The sequence below is a fragment of the Scyliorhinus torazame genome, chromosome 6 (genome assembly GCF_047496885.1).
Source record: "Scyliorhinus torazame isolate Kashiwa2021f chromosome 6, sScyTor2.1, whole genome shotgun sequence".
Classification (NCBI taxonomy): Eukaryota; Metazoa; Chordata; class Chondrichthyes; order Carcharhiniformes; family Scyliorhinidae; genus Scyliorhinus; species Scyliorhinus torazame.
This window is the reverse complement of record NC_092712.1, coordinates 314,639,594-314,657,899: the sequence shown is the minus strand read 5'-3', so window position 1 is coordinate 314,657,899 and position 18,306 is coordinate 314,639,594. Positions and strand designations below refer to the sequence as shown.

The window sequence follows — 18,306 nt, the reverse complement described above, 5'->3', positions numbered from 1 at the left end:
GCGATTGTTTCTCTTCCCCAGGAAGTCTACCTCCGGGGTCTCGCTTCCACCTTGGCTGACGGCTCCGGGACCTGTTCTTCTCCGGAGGCACGCGAGGAGCCATAAAACGGACCCCCTAGTTGAAAAGGTCCGACTGCTCCACGCCAACCCCAGTTACGCCTACGTGGAGTACTCCGACGGCAGGCAAGATACGGTTTCCCTCCGGGATCTGGCGCCCGCTGGATCCTCCACCACAGACGCCCCTTCCCGCGCCGCTCCCCTGCAGGACCCGTCGCCCCCTTTACACACCCCGCCGGCGCCGGCTCCGCTACCCCCGGCCCTGCCTAGTTCCTCTGCCCCGACCCGGACCGAAGCTCCGACCGCTGTGCTCCCGGATGTGCCCTCAACCGGGACGTCCGTGCCAGCCGCACCACCGCCCGAACTGAGGAGATCGAGGAGGACGATCCGGCCGCCGAGACGGATGGGCCTATGATGGCACTTCACCCCCGCCGGACTCCTTTTTAAACAGGGGGTGAATGTGATGAACACTTACTGCCTTATCATCATGTAAGGTGATGTCCCCTTTAAGACCAGGCTTGGAACCCTGGGGACTCCGCCTCTGGCTCCGCCCATCTGGGAGCCATACATAAAGGCCTGCCTCATGGTCTGTATAGCAGTCAGCTCTCGTCCAAATCTGTAGCATAGTTATTAGCCTAATAAAGCCTTCTTTACAGTTTAATCTCTAAGCATCATTATTGAGGGTACCTCAGTTTGCATCATGAATTTGTGTTATTATTCCAACAAGTTTTGACCCAATACTCACCACCTAGTGCATATAGTTACAAGCATTTAAATTTAGACTTTAGTAGAATACAAAGCTTACTGTTTTCTCTTTTGCTTAGTAGGGCCACATTCTTTAATTTTGACTCTATATATGGTAATTACAGGGAGTTGTAAAAATGCAGCTATAAAATGAATATAAATGAATGGTTAATGGTTGACCTTCGGATCTTTTGTTCTGTGGAAAATTAATTATGATTTTGATGTGGACTAATCGCACTTTTCTTTTCCTCTCTGATAGGCTATATTAATTGTGGTCACGGTTGCCTTTGTACAGGTTAGTGTCTTTTTGTATTCTACTAAAAACTTGGCCAGAACTGGAAATCTAAATTTATGTTCTTGACTGTCTGCTACATGTATTTAAACCATCCCAGGTAATGCTAAGCTAACCAGAGCAAACAATTAAAAAAAATAATAATAATTTACAGTACCCAATTCATGTTTTCCAATTAAGGGGCAATTTAGCATGGCCAATTCACCTACTCTGCACATCTTTGGGTTGTGGGGGCAAAACCCACGCAAACACGGAGAATGTACAAACTTCACACGGACAGTGACCCGGAGCCGGGATTGAACCTGGGACCTCGGCACCGTGAGGCAGCAGTGCTAACCACTGTACCACCATGCTGCCCGCAAACAATTACTTTGACATCTAACTTGCATATCATGAAGTTTGAAGTAATATTTCTGGAGTGCTGAAACTCCTTATCAAGAACTTCTATTACTGTAACAAACTTCACTCCTGAACTGAAGACTTCAAAACGCTATCATCTTCGTGCATTTCCTTATTGACTCTATTTACTTCTATCTTAGGATTTTTACAAAAAAAATTGAATTTTATGTTCGATTTTTCGAAGTATATAAAAAAATTACAAAATTGCCAACCTTGGCTCGCTTCTGAGTCAGAAAGATTCAAGTCCTAGTCTAGAAACTTGCAAATACAATCTGGGCTGACATGTCAATAAGGGAGTGATGCGCTGTCTGAGGTTCTGTATATCACGTGAGATATTGAGCTATGCCACTGTCCTCTTGGATGTATGTAAAAGATTCCATGGCGCTGTTCAAAGAAGGTTCTCCTGGTGACCTGGCCTCTCAGCCGACACCACCGATAAAAGATTTTCTGGTTGTTATCTAATTGCGGTTTGCAGAGCTTTGCACAAAGCAGATATGCTACTGCATTTTTCTACAGCATTCAAAAGTGCTGTAAAGTTCTGAAAGGCTAATTGTAAGTTCTTTCTTCATTAAATTCTGCACCATTTTCTTTAGCCTTTGGTTTCAAAGAGTTTTTCTTTACTCAGTCAGTTAAGGTTCAAAAGTTTAAATATTGGTCTGATTGATTAAGATGTAATCTGACATTTTATGGTGCCGCATTGGGTACTCTGCAGCTCAATTAAGGAACTAATTTCATTGTTCCCAAACCTTGGGAGTGTAAGATGTAATTCGGCCTTGAGTATTCTTCCTTCAGTGACTGACTATGATAACAGATGCTTAATAATTTTTTGGGGTTCTAATTTCATGAACTCAACAAAATGCAATTTGTTCTTTTACTTTCCTAATGTTAACATTTTTAGAACTTTTCTGTTCATTGGACAAAGGACGTCAGTGCTAGGGAATGGGTTACTTTCCCTCTGTATGGAACACTGACCAGGTGAAGAGTTAGGTTTTCTGGTATCCTTCTCCTATGTGGGTGCATCCTAATGTAGCTGTTTTATCACCCTTTGCATTGGTGTACCAATGCAATTTTCGATAACTGAGCGAGATGATCTGTGACTAATTCTGGGCAGCTATGTGCTCTGATTTGCACTGAGTACGAATTAGTTTGAGATAAGCTGATCTCTTCTAATGCAGACCCTTCAAAGCTACGAGAAAGATATTCAACTTCAAAAGCATAGAGGTGAAAGGACAGTACGTTAATATACCATTCATCTCTCCTACTCCCGCAGTCCTTTGTCATAGTGACAACTGGGCTTGGATCATTTCTATCAGCTGCCTCCAAACATGAAACCCTCAATTAGATAATTTCAACGTCTTGCACGAGAAAAAAAACTCAGTTTCCTTAATCTATTTTCATTAATAGTTTATGCCATAAATTTCCCTCCCTTTCCTTGTATCCATGCTGGTAAGTCATTTCTTCCAAGGTCCTGTCCATGTGGAGTTTGCACATTCTCCTGTGTCTGCACGGGTCTCACCCCCCACAACCCAAAGATGTGCAGGATAGGTAGATTGGCTAGGCTAAATTGCCCCTTAATTGGAAAAAAATTATTGGTACTGTAAATTTTTTTTAAAAAAATTCTTCCAAGGTCACCCAGAAAATTGTTTCATAAGTTTCCCCTCAGCAAATGTTAAACTTGGGAGTGTAACTTGCAAGGATTCCTGTTGACCCTTTTGAAAATAACGGGAGTTCAAGTGATATTTCTAGTATTTTGAGCACTAGTTGTCATGGTGCTCCATTGGTCCTGAAGACAGTTTATGGTTATGAATTAAGGATATTGCATGAAAAACATTTTTGCATAACATTAAATAAAGAAACATTGAAAATAAAGACATTGATAAAGAAACATATTTTTCCTTAGAAATACTGATTATTAAACATTCCAAGCAACTCTTACTAAAGTTGTACTTTTCACATCGAAAGCTGAATGATTTAAAAATGTTTGTTATGTATTTCATTTTCTTCCAAGTAGGTGCAACCACCCAAAATTACTTCAGTTTCCAAGGAGACTATCTTCAAAATCCTCAGGAGTTTTGCCCTATGCTCTATAAATTAACAAATAAAAGACATGCAAATTTCTATTCTTTGCCTGTGCAGTACTTTGCAGTCATTAATGTCAAACTGGATTGATAACAATCCAGAAATAGGAAATGAGGTTGCTAATTTTAGCTCGTAACTATACTGTTTTAATATCCTAACAACTAAATGAATACCCAGTTTAACAGAAACCACTTGCTGTATTTTGCTGGGTATTCAACCAAAGTAGTATGCTGGAGAAAGTATGGATGTAGCTAGTTAAAGAATTTCTCAATAATTGAAATTTTTGTTTTGGAACTGTAGTGGTGGCAGTACAATATAAATCCTTCAGTGTGGAAATTATTATTTAGCAGCAACAGAGAGAATACTGGTGGCCTACATACTGAGTCCATGCAAAAGCAGCCAGAATGGAGGTTAGCAGAAAGGTCTCCTAGAATTTCATAACAAACCTGTATACCCCTCGATGATTGGAAAAAAGCAATTACGTTGAAAGGTTGGGATGGCTGTTATAAGCTCTCAAGCTTTCCTCTCAGTATAATGATTAATGCACTCTCTTTGTTCAGTTGCTGAGGTCCATATACAGCGTAATGAAACTGGATCAGGTGATATAGCAATTCTAGTCTTGTATGGGGGTGGAACTCTTTGACTCCATAACTTCTAACTCAGAGAATCATGGAATTTACAGGGCAGAAGGAGGCCATTCGGCCCATCGAGTCTGCACTGGCCCTTGGAAATAGCACCCCACTTAAGCCCACACCCGTAACCGCACCTACCCTTTTTGGACACTAAGGGTAATTTAGCATGGGCAATGCGCCTAACCTGCACATCTTTGGACTGGGAGGAAACCGGAGCACCCGTAGGAAACCCACGCAGACATGGGGAGAGTGTGCAGACTCCGCACAGACAGTGACTCAAGCCGGGAATCAAACCTGGGACCCTGGAGCTGTGAAGCAACTGTGCTACCGTGCTGCCCTCTAAGAGTTGCGAACACTATCATTAAGCCAAACATAACACCTTAAAAATAGGATCCAATATATAAAGGCTCCTACGCCAAATAAATTCTGTCTGCAAACACCATGTCTGAAATGTGGATCAAAAAGCAGGAAGTTAGAAGCAAAAACATAAGCCTATTATTGAGTTGCTGGGGATGCTTTTGAAGCGAATCGTGTGAGGAGGTCAAGGAGCAACTCGATGGAGCTAGAATCATGATGTGTTCTATGAATATAAAATTATAGCCTTGTGCATGCCCTCAAACACAATTTTACTATAATGTATGTTTCATGTGTGATAGCATTATTTTTGCTAATTTTCTGCAGGAATATCGGTCTGAAAAATCTCTTGAAGAATTGAGCAAATTGGTTCCACCAGAATGCCACTGGTATGATTTTTATTTTTAACCAAAATCCTATTTTGTCCTCTTCCAGGAGAATGTAAATTGGTTCCTTAGTGGCTAACATGCAGCAGCGTTTGTGAGCTGAGCACCATAATTAACATAGGAAACTTTATTTGGCATTGGTTTCAGTTTTGTTCTTGTGACATGAACTATGCGATGATCATCAAACTGCAGTTTCATGTAATCAGTAGAAGCTGGGAAGGCAACCAAGTTATGCATTTTTTGATTCACATAGAGAGCCATTACAGTACAGGAGGTCATTTGGCCCATTAAGCCCATGCTAGTTGTTTGTAGTGCGGTTTAGTCAGTCCCATACCCCTGCTTTATTCACGTGGTCCTGCATTTATTTCCTACAAGTGCTCATCCTTTTGAAATCATTGATTGTCTCAGTTTCCAGCCCCATCGTAGGCAGTAAGTTCCAGGTTGGCACCAGTCACTGAGACTTCTTCACATCCTCCTGCATCTCTTGCGCAAAACATTTGCGGTGACTGTAGGAATTTCAGATACATGTTGTATTATATGTATCTGGTACATTAATGGTTAAAAGCCTGGGTCAGTATGTGTATCTATCTGCTGCAGTAATGTTTTTTAAAATCCTGGTTCAAGATACAGGCAGACACTGTGACTACATAAGGTGTAATTAAAGGAACGTAAACAACGAGATCATTCTTATTTCAAACCATGCTTAGGTGTAAAAGGACAAGCCTAATGGATTTTTGTTATTATTTCTGAGGAGTAGATAATTGGCGACATTGTGTTTAAACTTAAATAATCAGCTCATGGGATTTGAGTGAGATATGGATCATGTAATTAATGGGAGGAGCCAGGGGCTGAGGCAGTCAGGTTTTGAGTCAACCAGTTTAGATTTGGCTGTGAACAGAACACCAGCTTCTGGAACAAGCTGTAGTTTGACACAGGCAAGAATCTGCAGGCTATTTCCTGAAGCATCTCTCGTGCTCTCTCTCCCTACACATCTATCACTCTCCAGTCCTCCAGGGAGAACGGCCTTGGCTTTTCCAGCCTACCCTTGTTCCTACAAATCCTCATCCCTGCAACCATTCTGGAAACTCTTGTACCCTCTTAAGGACCCTCACATTCTTCCTAATATATGGTGACCAGAACTCGATGCAATACCCTAATTTGCCCGAAGCAAAGATGTCTAAAGGTTCAGCATAGTTTCCCTACTTTGGTATTCAATGTCTCTATTTATGAAGCCCAAGATCCCATATTGTTCTTTCAGTCTGTCCTATCATCTTCAAAGATCTATGCATATCAACTTCCAGGTCCCTCTGTCCTTGCACACCCTTTTGAACTGTGGCATTAAGCCTCTACTGCCTCTCGCTAGCTATTCTGCCCAAATACATCACCTCACACTTTTCTCTGTGTTGAATTCCATCTCTCACTTGTCTACCTAATCTGCTAACCTACTTGTATCATGTTACAGTGAAATGAAATGAAAATCGCTTATAGGTCACAAGTAGGCTTCAAATGAAGCTACTGTGAAAAGCCCCTAGTCGCCACATTCCGGCGCCTGTTCGGGGAGGCTGGCACGGGAATTGAACTGTGCTGTTGGCCTGCCTTGGTCTGCTTTCAAAGCCAGCGATTTAGCCCTGTGCTAAACAGCCCCTGTTATCATCCTTATTGCTTGCCACATCTTCAAGCTTGGTATTACCAGCAAAGTTTCATATTTTATGCTGTATTCCAATATCCAAGTCATTTATTATATATAATATATATATAAAAAATCCGTGGTCCTAGCACTGATACTTCGGGAATGCTAATTAACTAACATCATCCAGTCTGAAAAACAACCATTTACCACAATGGGCTATTTTCTGTCCTTAAGTCAATTTTTTAACCAATGCTAAATCAACTATTCATTCCAGAAAACTGTCTTTCTCACTTCCCTTTCTCCTCACATGTGCACTACTTTACTCTTGTAGTAGAAACTTCAACCTACTTTTGCTGGTTAACCTGATGTACATTTCAATAAAGTTATAAAGTCATTGAAACAAAATAAAATTTGGGAACAGCTACCACGATAGATCGATAATATCCTTTCCCCTCTAGCACGTAGGACAAACTAATGGATCATAGAATTTCTGCAGTGCAAAATTAAGCCATTTGGTCCATCAACTCTCTGAACCCTAACCAGGCCTACCCACCCGCCCTGTCCCCATAACCCACCTAACCTATACATCAATGGATACTATGCGGTAATTTTTATCATGGCCAATCCACTTAACTTACATATCTTTGGACTGTAGGAGAAAACTGGAGCAACCGGAGGAAACCCACTCAGACACGGGGAGAGTGTGCAAACTCCGCACAAGTAGTCACCCAAGGCTGGAATTGAACCTGCGTCCCTGACGCTGTGAGACAGCAGTGCTAATCACCGTCCCGCCCCTAGCATTTTCATTGTTCCCAAGTTTTACCTGAACAATAAAGTCGCCACCCCTCAGGCAAGGGGAAAGGTTGAGAAGGCAGGCCTTCATGAATAACCTCAGCTGGTACGGGAATTGGCCTTCCTCTGTATTACAAACCAGCTGTCCAGCCAACTGAGCTAAACCTGATGCAAAACATTGTTTCTGTAGCAGACTGGAAGCACTCTTCATTTCAATCCAGCACAGAACGACCCTTAATTTGGCTTGATTACGGTGAGATACCACAGGAATGGATGGTATGATTTTTTTTTTAAAGTTGCACTCGTGTAGCAGTTAGTTTTGGAATAGCACAAGATCTTCACTCTAAATCTTGCTCTATTTTACGTGGGAATATTTGATGCTAATGCAGACTTTTGGAAAAAGGAAACGTTCCATCCCAGCTCTAATATTTTTCTGTTTGAAGAGAACAAAAATTTACATACAGAGAGAAGTGTGATAATTTTAATAAGTTGATCCTAACAGTATTGCATTTTGTTTTGGCATGTGGTTTTTTTTCCACCCTAGTATACGGGAAGGAAGAATGGAACACTTGCTCGCCCGAGAGCTGGTTCCGGGAGATACTGTGTGTTTGAGTGTTGGTGATAAAGTCCCTGCTGATCTACGTTTGTTTGAGGTTTGTATTGGTCTAATGCAGTAAGGTTTTTGTTGCTAATGTTACATGTGTAGCTTGTTCACAATTATTTCCTTGTATTTATGTAGAAAATTCAAAATTGCTGAGTATTGTTTGAAACTACTTTTAATATGTCACATTGTATTAGGTTATTGACCTCTGAATTCTCTGATCATATCTCTTTTGCTTTTATGGGTCCTCAGTGATATTAGCATCAGTCCATTTCCTAATCAGATCCTAACAGGAAACATCTGTAGTTTTATACTTAAAGTTATTCTTTAACTTTATTATGCTAGGCCAACATGATAGAGTTTGTAAAGGAAAATGTCAAACTGATCTGTTGAAAAATGGGTGCTTTTGAGGTTAAAATTCTAACACGAGACCAAAGTATAACCGGAGGCTCCTGGGTTGTTAGAAGAATTGGTATTATCATACTGAATAGTGGAATATCAAATCCATGTGTCAGTTTTAAATCTTGGTCAGGCTCCATTTGGAACACTGCTCAGTGTGGCCATGGGGCCAAAGGAAGGGTATGTCACGCAGATTCAATTATGAGGGCAGGTTGCATAAACTTGGCTTGTATTCACTTGAGTGTGGGAGATTTGTGGGTTAAACTGATCAAGATTAATATGTTAAAGGGATTTTATAGATAAAGAGAAACAATTTCCTCCAGGGTGGTGGTGGAGAATCCAGAACAGAGACACAATCTTAATTATAGGAAGGAAATGTAAAATACTTTTTTCACAGAATGATAACAGAAATCTGGGATTTTCTCTCCCTTCAAGCTGTGGAATTTTGCAAGCCTAGGTTCATAAATTCATTCTTAGGTTAAGAGTATCAAGGGTTATGGAGGTACGGTAGGTAAATGGTGCTGGGCTGCCAATCAGCTACTATTTAATTGTCAACCCCAAGGTTGAAGACCAAAAATGCATATATTTGGCAGAAATCTGATTTTTAATTGTCCAAAAATTGATTTGTGAAATGCAGTATTGAAGTGGTTCAGATTCATATGTTGCAAGTAGATGTTACTTGATAATTTATTTTTAATTGCGGTGGCACAATCATCTAGAACAAAGGCATCATTTGTGAAGCGACCTCTTTCAAAATTGACCCTTAGTAGTTGCTTGAGAGCAGAAAAGACTGAGGACTTGTACTGACGTGTTAATAGTTACCAGAGCCATCCCATGGCTTAATATATGATCTGGTATCCCCAGTTGAAAATCTACACAAAAGAGAAGGTGTTGTTAGTGGCATCACTATTTGGGAGTGAGTTTTATTATCAGAAGTAGTGTATAGACTTTGTTGCTTAGCGATGTTTCCAGTTTAATGCAGAAATCTGGCATGTAGCACACCAGATGATAGGTTCGTCCTTTGAGCCTGACGGTTTAATTTAAACATTGATTCCATTGTCATCAGACAGTGGAGTACCTTGTTGGCTATATGAACGTAGGCATGAAGTATGCCCACCTCATCCCATCAAATGGCAGAATCACTTTGTTTCTGTATCATTATCATTTTGTGTTGCAAATGGCTCATTTGCTTTGTAGCTAAATTGGCAACTAAATAATGTTGCTACAGTTGAGGTGATGCAGCAGCTGCTTATTGCTACAAGCTTTGACATAATTATCAGTAGTTATTGGGTCTGGGTCTGACTTTGATCCTTGCTTATGGATAGACACAATCTTTTCTGCTTTTTGCTTAGATGAGAAAACCAGTTGACAGGCACAGTTGAAACGAGTGAGGAAAGGGATCAACTGGTAAGTCAGCTAAAATGTTTAGAAGCCAAACTCCTACATCTGGACTAGTGTTTCTCTCAGGATCAAGCTGATAATATATATATATTTTCTAATCTTGATTTGGGTTAGGTCTTTGCTACTAGACTTTGGATATCAGCTGAGTTTTCTGTAGTTGTGGAGGTTATTGTCAAAATGAAACCCACGGTGAAAGGGATTGCAACAATTTGGGGCCTTTCACATATTTAATGTGATGTCCTGCAAAGTTGGGCTTTCCTGTCCTCTTTGCCTAATTGTTTTAATCAGTCGTTGGTCTTAGTTGACACCACCTCTTGGCCAATTGTTTAATATTGTGCATCCGTACTATTTTATAATTGTATAGATGCAATGAAATAAATGAATCAAATTTGTTTGCAAGTCTGCACTTTAACCCTGTTACCATCCAAATGACATTGTTACATGTTGGTTCAGAATTAACCATTAACTTCCCCATTTATATGCATGACTGGTTTAGTACAATATTTAGATAAGACTGTTAATAAGAACTTCCATGTTAGGTATTCAGACAAGAAATTGATTAACAATAACTGTGCAGTCCATTTTGTCAAACCAGATAAGTAGCAAATGCTGATAGACTTTGGAGCCAGCCCAGGGCATTGAGTAATGATATTTGTACAGAGAACTCTGCTAACTTAAAGATAAATAAACTTTTATTCTTTACTTGGTTGAAGTACTGGTTTAGCACAGGGCTAAATCGCTGGCTTTTAAAGCAGACCAAGCAGGCCAGCAGCACAGTTCAATTCCCGTGCCAACCTCCCGAATAGGCGCCGGAATGTGGCGACTAGGGGCTTTTCACAGTAACTTCATTGAAGCCTACTTGTGACAATAAGCGATTTTCATTTTTTCATTTTTTTTTCAAGTACGTATCTATTGCTATTTTCTAAAGGGAGGCTGTTGGTGTTGTACCAAGGAATAGGGGAATGTGGGTTCAAGTTCCTGCTCTGCTGAATGTCACATACAGCCAAGCTCAGATTGGACAATGTTCTTTGGAGGCCTGGGGTGAGAAATTAGGCTCCTGAATGGTGTTTGATGGATTTCTCCCAATGTCCTTGGAGCCCTATAATAGTGTTTGTGGTTTTTGTGCACAATTGTGGGACAAATTGCACCAGTTGCCATACTGCTCAGTCATGTTGGTGCACGCGCAGTAAATGTCTGCCAGAGGCATGTAATGCAGGAAGATCATGAAGCCAATCAGTGTTGATTTGACACCAGCAGTGTCAGTATGGAGCCCAACACAGCAGCTGACAGGCCGCCCTAACCTCACACACAGCTGGACATGTGTTCTGCAGCAGGAGAGACAGTGCTGAAGGAGGCCATTTGGCCCCATGGAGTCTGCACCCTCTGGAAGAGCACCCTACCTAGGCCCACTGCACCCCCACCAGTGCGATTCAAAGGGATCATTAACTATGTGCAGGTTAGTTGCTAGTTCATTTATCTTTTTCTGGCTGTTGCTGCGATTTCACAAGTGTTTAGGGCTTCTTGTAGTACTTTAAAATTGCAATGGTATGTAGGAAGTAGTGTGTTCGGTACTGAGAGATTTGTCCTGATTTCAAGACTTAACAAATCAATTGCTCCCACACTCGGATGCAGGCATTCTGCTTGGAATGCAGCATAAATTGGAAAAGGAACAGAGGTTACATGGAACAGGGCAAGCTGCTATAAGAGGGAGGTGGAAGAGGAAAGGGAGAAGAAATAAGAGGCAATATCTGCCCAGGGTGTTTGGGAGCAATTCTCCTACCTAAACCTTGGCAAGGCATAATGTGTGATCCAGCTGCGGTGGACATGCTCGCTGAAATCTCCCAACGGCTACAGCCGCAAAGTTGCAACCTCAAAGCAGGGCGAGGACTGCATTGTCAGTGGCAGTGAATGTGACTGGTAGTGAACTTTTATGAATCTGTCTCCTTTCAGGCTGGAGCTAAATTTATTTGAAGCATCTCACGGTTTGCTGCCAATTGTCGAGTAAGGCAGGTCACCGGAACTCTATATAATTCTCTTTTGGCTGAGACAAGCAGGTGAAATGAGTACACTGTTTGCAAGATTCCCTATAGTGAGGGGTGTCACATGTCATCTCTGCTCTTTACTAGAACTGAAGGAAATTCCACTTCCTTAGTATGCAGCTAGGATGTGACCACAGGCAGTTAGTGTGGTGTTGGGTGCTCTGAGGTACAGATGAACCAACACGGTTGCGATTGGTACAACGCAGTTTTATTCCAACTTGTTATTTACAGATCTGTCTTGGTACTCAGCACGTGGTGACTGTGTCTTGTTAATCAGGTCCTGTCCTTGTCCTTGTCCCCAGATGGACTGGCCACCAGGTGTTCTGTTTCTTGTCTTATACTGTCTGCTCTTGTCTGTGATTGGCTGTCGTGTTATGTGTACTAATTGGTCTGTTGGTCTATCTATCATGATGTGTGTGTTTGAATATCATAACAGTTAGTTCTGCAGCTCAAATGAACAGTATCCTGGCTGAATCATGCCTTCAGTTTGTGTTCGTCCACTGTACTGCCTGCATTTGAGCTACCGTGGCAAACCGAAGAGTGGCTGGGCTATTTGCTGACGATTATGGTTGATGATTGGTGCGTGACCCATGCTCACGTATGCAACATACATAACATGAAGGCCATGTTGGTACAAGAAATATGATATTGCTGAAATAACATTTGCACTGCCTAGACCCCTCTGGAGTACTTGGGAGAGCGCGTGTGAAGATTTGTGGTGATATGCTGTACAACTTTGCTATCATGAGCAGACATTTTTGACATCAACTTGCAGAAAACAGTTCAGGGGCAGGAGAAGAATAAGAAAAAGGGAGGAACATAGAAAGCCCCTTTCCGCCTGGGCTATATGTGAAGAACTCACAGTGGCATATTGATTTCTGTATTCACAATTCGCCATTCACCAACAGTCCAACACCGTACTCTCCCTCTAACTTGGCAACAATGCAATAATAAAAGCCATGATAAAGTAAACATTCCAAACCTAGATTCTAATGAAAGCATTCCACATTGCATACAAAGGACAATGTCATCAGGGATGTACTTTTGAGACTATATAAGGCTCTGTTCAGACCCCATTTGGAGTATTGTGAGCAGTTTTGGGCCCCGTTTCTAAGGAAGGGTGTGCTGGCCTTGGAAAGGGTCCAGAGGAGGTTCACCAGAATGGTCCCTGGAATGAAGGGCTTGTCGTATGAGGAATGGTTGAGGACTCTGGGTCTATGACATTGCGAGGCCTGGATAGAATGGACATGGAGAGGATGTTTCCACTTGCAGGAAAAACTAGAAGGGGACACAATCTCAGACTAAAGGGACGATCCTTTAAAACAGAGATGAGGAGGAATTTCTTCAGCCAGAGGGTAATGAATCTATGGAACTATGCCGCATAAGGTTCTGGAGGCCAAATCACAGAGTGTCTTTAAGACAGAGTTAGATAGTTCTTGATTAATAAGGGGATCGGGGTTATGGGGAGAAGGCAGGAGAATGGGGATGAGAAACATATCAACCATGATCGAATGGCGGAGCAGACTCGATGGGCCGAGTGGCCTAATTCTGCTCCTATGCTTTATGGTCTTATGGTCTTTTCACCCTTGAATGTCCTCTTGGTATCTGAACAGTGTGTTTTTGCCTCCCAGTGTTCTTGTGCAGTGTGGTTACAGTATAACTGATGGAAAGTTGCTGACTTATAGCCCAGGAAACTGCAGATGACATTGGAGGTTAATCTCGGGTGGCTGTGGACTTAGAAGACTTGGCTTTGGGCCAGTTTAGTGTCCCAGTATCTCCTCAAATGAGCAAGAAAAGTTTAGAAAATAAGTTTTTGCCAAGTTGTTCTTGTACTGTGTATAGAGTTCTTTAAAACAATATTGGTGGTGGCCAAGGAAACATAATGCTTCTACCACTTGAATGGCTGTGAGAGGCACTTTCAGAATGTTTCCTCCTTTTGCAAATTTCTCAGTGAAGAGAGGGAGGCTGTTTACCCTTGCTAGATCTTTTTAAAGAAAAATTATGCAATTCAAATGGAAATTTTCCCAGCTAAAACTTAATATTTAAGTTAAACACTAATCTGGCTGCAGCTTTTAGAATCGTAGAACGTTTACAGTACAGAAGGTGGCCACTTGGTCCCGGATGAAAAGTGAGCTCCTCCGTCTAATTCCTAATGGGCAGCACAGTGGTTAGCACAGTTGCTTCACAGCTCCAGGGTCCCAGGTTCGATTCCCGGCTTGGGTCACTGTCTGTGTGGAGTCTGCACGTCCTCCCTGTGTCGGTGTGGGTTTCCTCCGGGTGCTCTGGTTTCCTCCCACAATCCAGACATGTGCAGGTTAGGTGGATTGGCCGTGCTAATTTGCCCCTTAGTGTCCAAAAGTTAAAGGTTAGGTGGGATTACTGGGTTATGGGGATAGGATGGAGGTGTGGTCTTAAATGGGATGCTCTTTCCAAGGGCCGGTGCAGACTAGATGGGCCAAATGGGCTCCTTCTATACTGTAAATTCTATGATGATAAACTACAAAGTAATGTAGACTTGCTCACCAAGTTAGTTACTTAAGAGTGATGTAAAACTTGTATGTTTTTCTATAAGCCTGCTATTTAAACAGTTGTGTCAATAATTAATTTTTCAGTTCATTAATTTGGATTAATAAACCAAATAAATTTTAGTACTACTACAAAAACCTTAATACTAATAAAACCTTCAGTTACCGCTAAATTGTACCAGTTCTTCAGCAAAGCAAGCAAGATTCACCAACCAATCACACACTTGTTCCTTTTCTCCAAATCTGGTTAGTCCACAGATTGAGACCCACTACTGCACCGAGTCTGCTCTCTGTCTCCCCACTACTGAACCGAGTCTGCTCTCTGTCTCCCCACTACTGAACCGAGTCTGCTCTCTGTCTCTCCACTACTGAACCGAGTCTGCTCTCTGTCTCTCCACTACTGAACCGAGTCTGCTCTCTGACTCCCCACTACTGCACCGAGTCTGCTCTCTGTCTCCCCACTACTGAACCGAGTCTGCTCTCTGTCTCCCCACTACTGAACCGAGTCTGCCCTCTGTCTTCCCACTACTGAACTGAGTCTGCCCTCTGTCTTCCCACTACTGAACTGAGTCTGCTCTCTGTCTCCCCACTACTGAACCAAATCTGCTCTCTGTCTCCCCACTACTGAACTGAGTCTGCTCTCTGTCTCCCCACTACTGAACCGAGTCTGCTCTCTGTCTCCCCACTACTGCACCGAGTCTGCCCTCTGTCTTCCCACTACTGAACTGAGTCTGCCCTCTGTCTTCCCACTACTGAACTGAGTCTGCTCTCTGTCTCCCCACTACTGAACTGAGTCTGCTCTCTGTCTCCCCACTACTGAACCGAGTCTGCTCTCTCTCTCCCCACTACTGAACTGAGTCTGCCCTCTGTCTTCCCACTACTGAACTGAGTCTGCTCTCTGTCTCCCCACTACTGAACCAAATCTGCTCTCTGTCTCCCCACTACTGAACTGAGTCTGCTCTCTGTCTCCCCACTACTGAACCGAGTCTGCTCTCTGTCTCCCCACTACTGCACCGAGTCTGCCCTCTGTCTTCCCACTACTGAACCGAGTCTGCTCTCTGTCTCCCCACTACTGAACCGAGTCTGCTCTCTCTCTCTCCACTACTGAACTGAGTCTGCCCTCTGTCTTCCCACTACTGAACTGAGTCTGCTCTCTGTCTCCCCACTACTGAACCAAATCTGCTCTCTGTCTCCCCACTACTGAACTGAGTCTGCTCTCTGTCTCCCCACTACTGAACCGAGTCTGCTCTCTGTCTCCCCACTACTGCACCGAGTCTGACCTCTGTCTTCCCACTACTGAACCGAGTCTGCTCTCTGTCTCCCCACTACTGAACCGAGTCTGCTCTCTGTCTCCCCACTACTGAACCGAGTCTGCTCTCTGTCTCCCCACGTGTCTTGTAGCGATAGGACAGGCTTTGGGAGTCGGGATGTGAATTACTTGCCACAGAATTCCCAGCTTCTGACCTGATCATCTTGTAGCCACAGTAGAACAAAGAAAAGTACAGCACAGGACCAGACCCTTCAGCCCTCCAAGCCTGCGCCGACCATGCTGCCCGTCTAAACTAAACTCTTCTACACTTCCGGGGTCCGTATCCCTCTATTCCCATCCTATTCATGTATTTGTCAAGATGCCCCTTAAACGTCACGATCGTCCCTGCTTCCACCGCCTCCTCCGGCAGCGAGTTCCAGGCACCCACTACCCTCTTGTGTTAAAAAAAAAACTTACCTCATACATCTCCTCTAAACCTTGCCCCTCGCAATAGACTGATGGGGAAGTAATTGGCTGGGTTGGTTTTGCCCTACTTTTTGTGGACAGGCATACCTGGGGCATTTTTCACTTTGCTGGATAGATGCCTCTGTTGATGCTGCACTGAAACAGCTTGATTAGGGGTGTGGCTAATTCTGGAGTGCGAATCTTCAGTGTTATTGCTGGATTATTGTCATGGCCCAAAGCCTTTGCAGTATCCAGTGCCTCCAGCTGTTTCTTGATATCACGTGGAGTGAATTGAATTGGCTGAAGACTGGCATCTGTGACAGTGGGGACCTCTGGAGGAGGCCGCAATGTATCATCCACTTGGCGCTTCTGGCTGAAGATAGCTGCAAATGCTTCAACCTTGTCTTTTGGCTGATGTGCTGGGCTCCCTTGTTGTTGAGGATGAGAATATTGGTGCAGCCTTCTCCTCCTGTTAGTTGTGTAATTGTCTTAACATCATTCAGAACTGGATGTGGCAAGACTGCAAAGCGTAGATTTGATCTGTTGGTTGTGGGATTGCTTAACTATATATTTAGCTGCTTCTGCGGTTTGGCATGCAAGTAGTCCTGTGTTGTAGTTTACCAGGTTATCAGCTCATTTTTAGGTATGCCTGCTGCTCCTGGCATGCCCTCCTGCACCCTTCATTGATCCAGGGTTGATCCCCTACCTTCATGTTAATGGGGAATTACCAGGCCATGAGGTTGCAGATTGTGGTGTGTATACAACTCTGCTGGTGCTGACGGCCTACAGCATCTCTTAAGGCACAGTTTTGAGTTGCTAGATCTGTTTGAGATCTATCCCATTTTGCTATTCTACATAATATAATGGAGGCTATTCTGAATTTGAAGACAGGACTTCATCTCCACAAGGATTGTGTGTTGTGCAGATGCATCTGCAACAGGTAGATTGGTGAGGATGAGATCAAATATGATTTTCCCTCACCACCTGCTGAAGTCCCAGTATAGCAGCGATGTCCTTTAGGATTCAGTCAGCTAAACCAAGCTGGGGGTTGGCTATATTTGGGGTTGCAGAAGAGCCGGGAGTGCAGGAGGCGAGAGAGGCTTACGTGTTGGCCTTTGCGTCCCTTGTAGCCCGGCGCAGGATATTGTTAATGTGGAAGGAAGCCAAACCCCCGGGGGTGGAGACCTGGATAAACGATATGGCAGGGTTCATAAAGTTAGAACGGATTAAGTTCGTGTTAAGGGGTTCGGCTCAGGGGTTCACCAGGCGGTGGCAACCGTTCGTCGACTACCTCACAGAAAGATAGAGGGAATGGAAAAGAAGTAGATAACAGCAGCAACCCAGGGGGGAGGGTGGGGGGGAGGAATCGGACGGATTCTCAGGGATGTTATTGTATATGTATAGGTATTTGGTATATGTAATTGTATATTGGATTGTTGGATTGTATTTTTGGAGAGTATTTATTTTGGACAAGGCAGTTGCCATTTAGTTTTGTTTCTGTTTTTGTTTATATATTACTTATTTATCTGTTTAAAACTGGCCACGGTTATTTATATTGCTTTATTGTTGTGTAAAAGAAACACTACGTATTGTTATGTTTGGCCAAAAAACTTGAATAAAAAATATTTTTTTTAAAAAAAGGATTCAGTCAGCTCGATTAGTATTGGTGCTACCTAGAGGTTACTCTGAGGGTTGCTTGCCCATGTTTGTCCTGAGCCATGAAACTTCATGGGGTCCAGAGTTGATGTAGACGACTCCCAGCGTAACTCCCTCCTGACTGTATACCACTGGGTGGTTGGTGGGACAGGAAATAACCCAGGAATGGTGATGTCTGGGACATAGTTTGTAAGGTATGATTCCATGAGTTTGATCACGTCAGGCTGGTGCTTGACTATTCTGTGAAACAGCTCTCCCAGTTTTGGCACAAGCAGCCACCTCAACCTCCTTGCTGGATTTTGGAGAGTCAACAAGGGTAGGATGTTGTTTCCAGTGCTTAGGTTGATGCCAGGTGGCCCAACCAATTTCATTTCCCTTGGACTTTGTTGATACAACTGAGTGGCTTCCTAGGACATTTAAGAGTCGACTAATTGCAGTGGGTCTGGAGTCACATGTAGGCCAGTCCAGCTCAGCATGGCGGATTTCTTTCCTTCAAAGAACATAAGTGAAGTTTTTTACGACAATCAACAATGGACACCAATAGACTAGCTTTTAAAAAAATATATATTTTATTAAATTTTTCAAACAGAATTTTTCCACTTTACA

The 18,306-nt window shown here is 42.9% G+C and overlaps 1 protein-coding gene across 2 annotated transcripts in view; it reads left to right on the top strand.

Moving 5' to 3' along the window:
- atp2c1 (ATPase secretory pathway Ca2+ transporting 1) overlaps nucleotides 1-18,306 on the top strand; it is a 146,079-nt gene that overhangs the window by 76,817 nt on the left and 50,956 nt on the right. For both annotated transcript variants that reach the window (XM_072510101.1, XM_072510102.1), the window contains 3 exons: nucleotides 1,061-1,096; nucleotides 4,885-4,946; nucleotides 7,910-8,018. In XM_072510101.1, the coding sequence (XP_072366202.1) occupies nucleotides 1,061-1,096; nucleotides 4,885-4,946; nucleotides 7,910-8,018 (207 nt within the window). The remainder of the gene's footprint in view (nucleotides 1-1,060; nucleotides 1,097-4,884; nucleotides 4,947-7,909; nucleotides 8,019-18,306) is intronic.